At 55.6% G+C, this 10,440-nt stretch overlaps 1 protein-coding gene across 1 annotated transcript in view; it reads left to right on the top strand.

The window, feature by feature from the left end:
• The first annotated feature begins 7,050 nt into the window (after nt 1-7,050).
• The window catches only part of TRAPPC10 (trafficking protein particle complex subunit 10), an 86,957-nt gene continuing 83,567 nt past the window's right edge, over nt 7,051-10,440 (top strand). Inside the window, 1 exon segment of the mRNA XM_027041482.2 lies at nt 7,051-7,267. Within this exon segment, the coding sequence (XP_026897283.2) occupies nt 7,201-7,267 (67 nt within the window). The 5' untranslated portion in view covers nt 7,051-7,200.

The raw sequence follows: 10,440 nt of genomic DNA, 5'->3' as shown, positions 1-10,440 counted from the left end.
GTTTGTCTTTCTCAAAAAAAAAAAAAAAAAAAAAAAAAAAAAAATTAAAAAATTTCAGAACGTGCAGGGAGAAGCTGGATTTTCTGTAACAGTTAAGTGCTCAATGTTCAAAATGAAGCGTTTATTAGGCGTGATTCTCTGAGCCCGGTGAGTTCTGGGGCAGAGCATTAAACAATAAATGAATCGATTTTCAGTAACCGGCCGTGGATGCATGTGGTTTAGACCCTTGGGCAACCATGGGTGCCCCCTCGCAGGCTGCTGGCAGGACGCACATGCCGTTGCACGCGTGTGCGGCAAACTGGCTTCGTGTTGGGGGGACCATGAGCTGGGACTCAGGCGCAGGTGGTCAATGTGCCGGTGGCTCCAGAAAAGAAGAAGGGAGTGGGGACGGTGAGGGAGGGCCGGTCAACGAGCGACCGCCTGCCCACAGAGCCGGTTTTCTGTTCGGGCTCGACCCCGTGGGGCCCTCTCAGGAGCTGTGCACAGTGCACTCTGAGAAAGCGGGGGCGGGTGTGTGTGCACATTTGTTCCCCCCCCCCCAACTCAGGGGAGGGCCTGCTGGGTGAACTTCCTGGAGATGGTCCTGGGCTTGGGGCAGGAAAGTGGAGACCAGCAGGTCTCAGAGGTGGGACCCTACCAGTACCCCGGCCATCCAGCCGCCACCAATCAGAGTGAAGTGTGGGAAGGTGGCCTGGGCTGGGTTGTCTCGTACAGCCTGTATGCACCACTCAGGCCCCTGTGACCGGACGGTTGTACACGCCACTGATTTGGTGGGAAGAGACACAGAAATCTGGGTCAGCTGACACCACCCTCCCACCTATTCCAATGAGTTCTGGGGCCTTTGGAGGTGACTGTCCTGGGCGGCCCGGCCCTTGCCTCCCACCACCCTTTTTTGCCCCTGGTGCCTGACGTTACATGTGCCAGGGGCCGGCCCAGGTGGTGCCAGCAGGGCAGGGGCAGCTCCCTGGGCGTGAGAACAGCCAGGAAAAGCTGGATGGAGGTCAATGAGGGTCTCCGGCAAGGCGGTCGCTCCTGCCCCTGACTCCCACCTCCATTGATCAGGACACAGGTGAGGGGCAGGCCTCTCAGGGGGAGAACCTCAGCTTGAAAGGATAAAGCGAGGATCCAGGCTGTCCGAAAGCCAAGAAAGAAGGCAGTGGAGCTAAACACAGGAGCACAGAGCAGAATGTCGGGAAATGTCATCCGCAGGGCCAGGTCTGATTTCGTGATCCCTGATTATTCGAGTCACATCACGCAGAGTAAAACCTGGGAAGAGGGTACTGTCTCTGCACAAGCAGATGTGGAGAGCGGGTTCTCTCTGAAAACAACGCACAAGGACAACAGCGGTTTCTAGGAGGGGTGGGGGCCCGGGTTGCGCCCCAGCTCTGCCCTCTAACCCGCCATGCACCCCTCCTCCCCGCCCCTCCTGTGTTGAGGGGATGAGAGCAGCAGGCTTGCTCCCACACTTGGCCGATGCCGTGAAGAGTGCTGCAGCAGGTGTGTTTCCAGTCACCCAGGCTGGGGAGAGACTGCGTCCTTAACGACAGGCAGCGCCATTGCCGGGTCAAAGGATGGAATGTAATCACTGCCTTTTGCAACGGTGGGCTCGGGGAAGCCACCAACGCCCCCGCCAGCACCCTGGAGTCAACGCGATGGCCACCCTCACCTTCCTCGGCTCTCCCCACCCCCGGCAAGTTTTTGTTAGTTTAGGAGGAAGAAAACGTTTGTATATGGCATTTCCTTGGTTCCTCACCACGAAGGTTATTTCTCCGCAAAATTGTTCCTGCTTCCACTTGCCTTCTGTGGACTATCTGCCGGCCCGAGGATGTAATTGACAGATGGCTCGGATGCCGGGACGCATCGAAACGCGTGTAGGGAAACGTCTGACCTGGAGGGGCCAGGCTGCCTGGCCCAGCGCAGTGCTGCGCGTGGAGACGCTTCCCAACACGTGGTGAGCCCACCAAGCGCGATCACAGAGGAGCGGGCAAGGGCCAAAATGTTCAGAGCATCACGCAGCTCACCTTGTGGATCCTTTGGAGACTCGCCTGTTAACTACTTTAACGCCAGTTGGGTTTTTAAATATTTATTTATTTTGGGGAGAGCGCAAGCAGGGGAGGGGCAGAGAGAGGGGGTCAGACAAGCTGACAAGCTGACAGCAGCGAGCCCCACGTGGGGCGCAAACTCACGAACCACAAGATCATGACCTGAGCCGAAGTTGGACGCTCAACAGACCGAGCCACCCAGGCGCCCCAATGTCAGCTGGGTTTCTAATTAAACTTTTCTTTTGGGATAATGTAGATTCACGTGCAACTCTAAGTGTGCCCTTTACCTCTTTTCTCCCCAGGGGCGACACCTTGCATTGCCTCCGGTGCCCACCCCGACGGGACGGTGACGTTGACACAGCCCAGATGCTGCACCGTCCGTCCGCACCAGGGTTCTTCCGCCCCCTTCCCTGCTTACCCACACCCTCTCCTTAACTCTCAGCAAACACTCATCTGTTCTCCATCTCTGTAATTTTGTCATTTCACGAGTGTTCAGTAATGGGATCGCAGAGCATGCGACCTTTGGGGTTGGATGTCCTCATTAGGCACCGTTCTCTCAAGGCCCACCCAGGTCCCTGCACCTGCCAGCAGGGTTCTTTACCGCTGTGTAGTGTTCCAGGTGTGGAAGGCCTGTTTAACCAGCCACCTATCAGAGGACATCTGGGTTGTTTCCGGTTTGGGGCTACTTCAAATTAACCTGCCACGAACATTTGCTGGCTGGCCATTCCTTTGGCCCGGGTCTCTGAGCGGCGGGACAGAGCAAGCGCCGCGGTGCCTTCCTGCAGGCACAGAATATGCAGTGTCCCGATACATAATTTAACAGGCTCTTTGGAGCCTGGAGACACGGTAACGGGCTACCAGGAAAAGACCATTTGGGCACCAGCTCCAGCGACCTTTAAAAAACCCGAATGCTATCAGGAGCAGAGGATCTGGAAAGAGAATAGACATTGATTAATGGGAATAGCATCATGTTCACCATTATTAGAAGGAATCGCCAGACCAGTATTTGTGCTGAATTCAAGCATTTTTCAAATTCCCATGTGAAAAAAAGTTCTGATAGGTCTGTTCGCAGGGAAAAGAGCCCAGAAGCCCCCTTCCTGCTCATGAACCCAGAGGCTGGCTGCAATGGAGTCGGAGGCTTGGCCCTTCCCTTCCTTCCCTCCAGAAAGGAAACTTCCATACCTTGGCTATTATAAATACTGCTGCAATGAACACAGGGGTGCACATATCTTTTCAAATTAGTGTTTTCATTTTCTTTGGGTAAACACCCAGTAGTGGAATTATTGGATCATATGGTAGTTCTATTTTTTTTTTAACTTTATTTATTTTGAGAGAGAGAGAGAGAGAGAGAGAGAGTGCAAGTGAGGGAGGGGCAGAAAGAGAGACAAAATTCCAAGCAGGCACTGACACTGTCAGTACAGGGCCCAATGTGGGGCTCGAACTCACAAACCGTGAGATCATGATGTGAGTTGAAATCAAGAGCCGGCCAGATGCTTAACTGACTGAGCCACCCACGTGCCCCTGGTAGTTCTATTTAAAAAAATTTTTTTTTTATGCTTATTTATTTTTGAGAGTGAGAGATAGAGCACGAGCAGAGGAGGGGCAGAGAGAGAGGGAGACACAGAATCGGAAGCAGCCTCCAGGCTCTGAGCTGTCAGCACGGAGCCCGATGCGGGGCTCAGACCCATGAACCATGAGATCACGACCTAAGCCGAAATCAAGAGTTGGACGCTTAACCGACTGAGCCACCCAGGCGCCCCTAACTAGTTCCCTTTTAAGGGAACTATGGAAAGAAAAAAGTGCAACAACTTATGTTTACCCATTTGTTAACCACTCCCAGAGCTATCCTTCCTACACATCCAAGTTTCGATCTTCTTCCTTTCCCTCTGCAGAACAGCCCTGACCATTTCCTGTTGCACCTGCCTGCTGGCCACAGATTCTTGCAACTCAATCTGAAAATATCTTTATCTGCTCTCATTTTTTAAGAATACTTTTGGGGCATCTGCATGGCTCGGTCAGTTACGTGTCTGACTTCGGCTCAGGTCACGATCTCGCGTGGGTTCGAGCCCCGTATCGGGCTCTCTGATGTTGGTGCAAAGCCTGCTTCAGATCCTCTGTCTCCCTCTCTCTTGGCCCATTCCCTGCTCTTTTTCTCTCTCTCTAAGTAAATAAATAAATAAATAAATAAATAAATAAATAAAAGAATACTTTACTGGACGTAGAGTTTTGGGTTAAGCTTTTTCTTTAATTTGGCACTTTAAAGGTTTATGCCATTAGTTTCTGGTTGACGCCGTGTCTGACGAGAAATGAGTGGAAATTTCCATCATTGTTCCCCAGAGGGCTGTGTGTCCTTTGCTGCCTGCTTTTACGACACTCTTTTTCGGTTGTTAGCACTTTGACCCTGATATCCTTGTACATAAGCTTCTTTGCATGTGTTCTACGGAGGCTCTACTGAGTTTCTTGACCAGTAAGTCGAGGTTTTTCAGCAAATTTGTGGGTTTTTGGCCATTAGTTTTCAAATGAATTTTCTGTCGCATTCTGACGGTTTTCTCCTTCCGGGATTCCTATTACATGTGTGTTAGGTCACTTTATCCTGTCCATGGGTCTCTGACGCTCTGCCCATTTCATTTTCAGTCTTTTTTTTCTCTTTTTCAGATTGAATAATTTGTTTTGATTTGTCTTTCAAGGTCACTGAGTCTTTCTGCTCTTTCCAACCTGCTGTTAAGGCAGTGAAATCCTCAGTTATTGTGCTTCTCAGTTCTAGACTTTTCATTTGGTTGTTTTTATGCTTATTCTGTCTCTGTCTTTCCTCATTAAGAGCGTATTTTCTTTTCATTCTTTGAACACGTGTATGACAGCTGCTTTGTAGCCTTAACCTGTGAATACGCTATTTGGGCATTTAGGGGCAGGTTTCTAATGACTGCCTTTTGTCTTGACTATGGTTTACACTTTCTAGTTTTCTTATGCCTAGTAGGTTTTTAGTATATATTGGGCATTGGTAAATCATAAGTTGTAGGGGCTCTGGATCATCTTCCACCGAAGCGTCTTGACTTTTGTTCTTGCTGGCAGTTCAGCTAGACTTTATCACCTTGACTTTGGAGAGGCATAGTTTTAATGCTTTTTGTTAGGGTGGATCTGAGGAATGTTCAAGGTGTCCCCAAGCCCCAGAACTCGGCAAGATTTAACATCCAAATGCTGTCTGTCTCGCAGACCATGTCAAGGCTTCGCATTATACTGCGTTACCCTATACTGTGTTAAGATAGGTCTGGTGTGGGCCTTATTTTAGGGCAGGAGTTGGCAACCTAAGGCTCGCAGACCACCTCTGGGCCATGCCCTGTTTTTGTATGGCTGTTGAGCTAAGAATGGTTTTTATATTTTTAAATAACTGTTTTTGTTTTTTTTTTGAAGTCCCAAAGGAAAATGTAAGACAGAAACCGTATGTGACCTGCAAAGCCTAAAATACTCATCTGGGCCTTCGCCGATAAAGTTGGCTGACCCCTGGGCACATGGTCCTCCATCTAGTGTCTCAGCTGAATGCCCTGGGAGTTAATGAGGTACCAATGAGGTCTTTCCTGTAGCCCAGCTTCACGTCTAGCCTTTGTGCCATGCTTGACTCTGTCACGGCCATGTTCTGGGAAGCCCCAGGGAGCTTTATCCCACCCACGCTGAGCCCAGCCAAAGCCACATGGATTCTGGCTCTGTGGCCCTCCTTCGCTCCTTCTTCCCCTGTGCTCCGCCTCACGGGCTCCAGCTGTCCCAAACTCTGCTCTTGGCCTCCTCGCCCAGCCACAACGCACATGCTACGTTCTACACACACACTGGGCAGCTTTGATCACACCCAGACTACTTCGCCCGTGCATTTACTTTCTCTCATTTGCAAAAGTCAAACCACCTTCCTTGCACAAGAAACTTACACGCATTCTAGTAGGGTTTAATTCTGTGGCACTCCCCAAACATGCCCACTCGGTGAAGGCCCTGCGTGGCTGGGCACGAGGGAGGGCTCAGGACACAAGTAAAAGGCACAGCCCCTCATTCCAGCATTTTGCAGTACGGTGGGGGCAGGCGTGGAGGCAACCTGCTGTGGAAATTCAGAGAGAGGCAGTTCCTTCCAACCACCTGGGAGGGTCTGTGCGCGGCTGCCTCCCAGGAAAGCCTGGAGCAGGAACCGCAGGGCTGTAGGGTCTCTGGCTACAGCCGGAAGGTGTGTAATCTTGCTGTGCTTTACAGCGGCGACGCTACTTGCAAAACCAGTGTCACACGAAAACACAGGACCGGGAGTTTCGCAAGGGGTAACCGCCATTCAGCCCAGCGGTGGGAGTTAAGCTGGTGCCTTGACCGGCTCCCCTGAGGCACTGCGTGTCCGGTTACAACAGCAAGAGCTGGGTGATGGGCAACAGGTCACAGAGGTGAGCAAGTGCCTCACCGGTGCCCACATGCCCCCCCCCGCCCTTAGTGGCCCCAGGGTCGTCCCAGTGCCCACGTGCTGCCAGTGCCCCTCAGGGTCACACCAGTGTCCAGTGATCCCCGGGGTCATCCGTGTCCGCGTGCTGTCGGTGACCCCCGGGGTCGCGCCCGCGTCCAGGTGCTGCCAGTGAGTCGCGGTGGCCGCCGCCCCCGGGCCCCGAGTCCCAGGGGATCCACACGGGGGGGCGGCGGCCGCGCAGCCGGGTGGCCAGACGCTGGGGGGCGGTGGAGGCGTCCCCCCGGCCGTGGGCCCGAGGGAAGAGCCGCGCGTCCCGCGTCCCCTACGCCGAGGGGACCCTGCTGGCGGGGGACGTCCGCAAGTAGACCGCAGCGCGGGACCACCTCGCGTGGAGCCGCGGCTCCGGGACGCACGTGGGAGGCCCGCAGGGCCGCGCCGGGCCCGCCCCGCCCCCCGGCTGTCGGAGGACAGCTCCCGCCCCCGGCCCGGAGGCCTCCCCTTTAAGCCGCGCGCCCCGGAAGCGGTAGCGCGGCGGCGCCGGGACCGGAAGTGGAGCGGCCGGCGGGCGGCGGCGGCGGCGGCGGCGGCGGCGGCGGCGGGCGGCCGGCTCGGGAGCTGCCTCGCGCGGCCGGGCGGGCCTCCCTGTCGCGGCGCCGCTCAGGCTCGGGCTGGCCCGGCGCGGCCTCGGGGCTGCCCATGGGGCGCGGGGGGCCGGGCCGGTGACGGCGGACGCCCATGGACGCCCCTGAGGCGCCGCTGCCGCCGGTGATCTACACTATGGAGAACAAGCCCATCGTCACCTGTGAGTCCCGTCGGCGCGGGAGGGGGCGGCGGCCGTTGCGGGGCCGCCGGGCCCGGGCTCCCGTCCCCAGCCCCCGGCCCTTGCGGCCCGGCCCCCGCGCTCCCTGCCCGGCCGCTTCCTGGAACGGAGGTGTGGCCGGGGCGGAGGCTGCGGCGGGGCCCTCCGAGCGGGAAGGCGACCTCCGACCCCGCCGGGACGGCCTGGCGGGCCGGGGCCGCTGCACTTGGACGGCTCCCGGGAGGCGCGCGCGCCCCGGAATCGCGGGCGCGGAACGGGGGGCCCCGCCGTGCGGCCCCGTGCAGCCCCGAGGCTTGGCAGGCGGCCCCGCGCGCGGAGGGGACCGGCCTTCCCGGTGGGGGCGGACCTGTCCTTCCCGCCCGCCGTCCCCTCCGCTGCCGTGGGAGGGTCTCGTGGCTCTGAGAGTTGCGAGCGTGGACGAAGTTTGCGTGCGTGCGCACTTCGCTCGGGGAAGCGGTAGACGTAGTGGGAGACCGAGCACGCGACGCCGGTGATGGGTCGCAGCGGTGCGAAGTGTGCGGCCACCGGCCTGACAGCTGCCGGCCGAGCTGGGCTGCGAGCCACCCCCAGTTCCGGGCGCGTTACCCGCGAGCCCTCCCCGCGGCCAGAGGACAGACCCGCTGCACGGGTGAGCGTCCCCCTGGCCGGCTCGCTCTCGGGACAGCCAGACCGGTGGCTCCCTGTCGGGCGTGCGCCACATCTAGGCATGCACGCGGGGCCCGTTTGCTTTACAGAAAGAAAAATTCTACTTTTTTACAGGAACTTTAGGGTTAGATGCTTAAAGGAACACGGAGGCTATAGGAGATGTCGAAAGGTCGGCTGACGTTTTGATGTCTTGCAGGGAGGTGTTTCAGGCTGTTAGGATTTTTGACCTGTGACAGTGTTCAGTTTGTTGCCAGTGGTCTTCTTCTCCAGCACAGTCGGGGCGCCCAGGCCCTAGTGGAGTCCGCTGTGTGGGCCTTGAGCACCTCCCGTTTCCTCCCTTTATTCTCCTTTTCTGGTTACGGACGCACTCCTGTGTGCGCCCTCTCGTCGGACCCTGAGAGGTGGCGTGTTTAAGGTTGAAGCGGGCTGCTCCGTCGTGACGTGGTAGACCTCCTTAGGGAGACGGGCTGCGTCTGCTCTGAATTTGGACCCCGGCGTGGTTCAGCAATGGCTGTTTTCTTTTCTCCCCCGGAGTATTTGTCACCTGAAAGTCTTACTCAAGGTGTTGCACCCGCACACCTTCAGCCCGGGCGGACAGGTGCGTGTGGCCCTGCGGAGGCCCTGCGCTCTGAACCCTCCAGGAGGAGGGGCCCTGCTGGCCCCGGTCTTCACCGTGTCGGAGTAATCCAGATCCTGGAAACGCCTCCCCCAAGTGCGGGGCGCTGGGAACGCTGGGGGGTCCCCAGAATCTAATTACAGCTTCTGCCCCTTGGCTTGTCTTCTGTAAGCACCTTCCTGGAGGGAAAGCTCCTGGGCGTCCTGGCTTCATGAGTGAGTTGTTACCCCGAACGACAGCGGTCCACAGGGGTGTTGAATGTTCGCTTTTATACACACGCGCGTGACCGCTAGAGGACACGCTCTCCTTTCCGGCAGGTTTGTCATGAAGGCTTGTCCCCTGTGTGGAAAGCACACCGAGTAAGGGTCTGAAAAGGCACACAACTGATCAGGAGGCTTGAGAGAATGTTCGCTGGGAAAGTAAAAAAGGTCCCTTTAAACGTGCCACGTTCTAGGAGACGTGGCTTCCCCGTTCACACGTGAAGTTAGCTTGGTGTTTCCGTGCCAGGGGCTGACGCTCTGGGAGGCACCTGTCTGGTCCCTTCTCCCGGCCCGGCTTTGCAGGGAGGAGCTGGAAGTCCCAGCCGTAGACAGAGTCCGCCCCAGGCTCCGCGTTCTTCAGGTTTTTGATCGTACGCACCCGTCTTAGTTTGCAGCACTTCTGTTCTCCAAGTCTGTTGGCCTCTTGGCCGCCCTGCACCTGGGAGGTCGGGCCTCGTTCCTTTTCTGGCGAAGGCAGAGCCTGTGCTTGGTTTTGATGTTTCTCGTACAGCTTAGGACATCTCACTTTCAGTGGAAGTGAATCGTGAGGACCTTCCTGGTGAGAATGTGGGGTGGGACTGGGTCGGGTAAGTTTAGGAAGTGCTTCTACGTATGTGGCCGGGAGAAGGGCGGAAAGCGCCCAGAGACTCGGGTAAGTAGGCCGCGTTATCACTTGGCAAGCTGGCTGCGTTATTTTGATAAGATTCTGAAGCTGCCTGTAAAGCATCCTGACCTTCAGCCCGTCATTAGCAGTTTCTGCACCTGCTGCTCACTTCCTCCTCCCGACTCCCTCAGCAGGGGGTGTGTGTAGACCCGGGACTAGCTAAGTTAGTAGATCCCAGAGAAATGCACAGGGAGGTCGGCCGAGCAGGTAGTGGTGCTTAATAGCGTGACGAGTTCCCCGATCGGGGCGATTTGAATACCTGTAGGATAAGTTATTAATCACGAAAGATGCACAGTCTGAAACAAACCCAGCAGTTTATTTGATCTAAATTTAAGTTGGGACTTAGATTTCCCCCTCCCCGCCCCCCCCCAGGCCACTGGGTCAGTTGTCTACTGTGGAATGAAGGCTTAGGTTTCGGTTCCAAAGGTAGGTCAAGAAAGATATGTTCCTTTCCCGGCTCTCGTTTAGTGGGCAGAGTTAGTGTAATTCCACTGATTTGTGGTGTTTCTTTGTTGACTGCTGGCCTCACGCCTAAAATGGCACATACCGTCTCTCCACCTAGAAGTGCACAGTATTCGAAAAATAACAGTGCTTCATCCAGATGATCTTACCGGTCACTTCTTAGGTTGCATACTTTATTTTTCTGAATCTCTGTATTTGGTTGGGGTTCACATCTGACCTTATACATTTTGAAAGGGGGAAAGGCGACAAAAAGGAGCACGTATGTAAATGCTTTGAACCTGGTTGGAGTTTGATCCCCCACCCCCTGTAGTTTGCCAATTTGCACGTTGTAATTTTCCACCCAACCTGGAAGTATGATGCTTGTGATTTAATCACTGTCTCAGTTGGAGTACCAGAACAGTAACTTAAATTGATGCACACAAATGTAGGTCTTGGTCCATATTAAACTTTTTTTTTAATGTTTGTTTATTCTTGAGAGAAAGAGCATGAGCGGAGGAGGGGCAGAGAG

The sequence above is a fragment of the Acinonyx jubatus genome, chromosome C2 (genome assembly GCF_027475565.1).
Source record: "Acinonyx jubatus isolate Ajub_Pintada_27869175 chromosome C2, VMU_Ajub_asm_v1.0, whole genome shotgun sequence".
Lineage (NCBI taxonomy): Eukaryota > Metazoa > Chordata > Mammalia > Carnivora > Felidae > Acinonyx > Acinonyx jubatus.
This window is presented reverse-complemented; position numbering and strand designations above follow the sequence as displayed.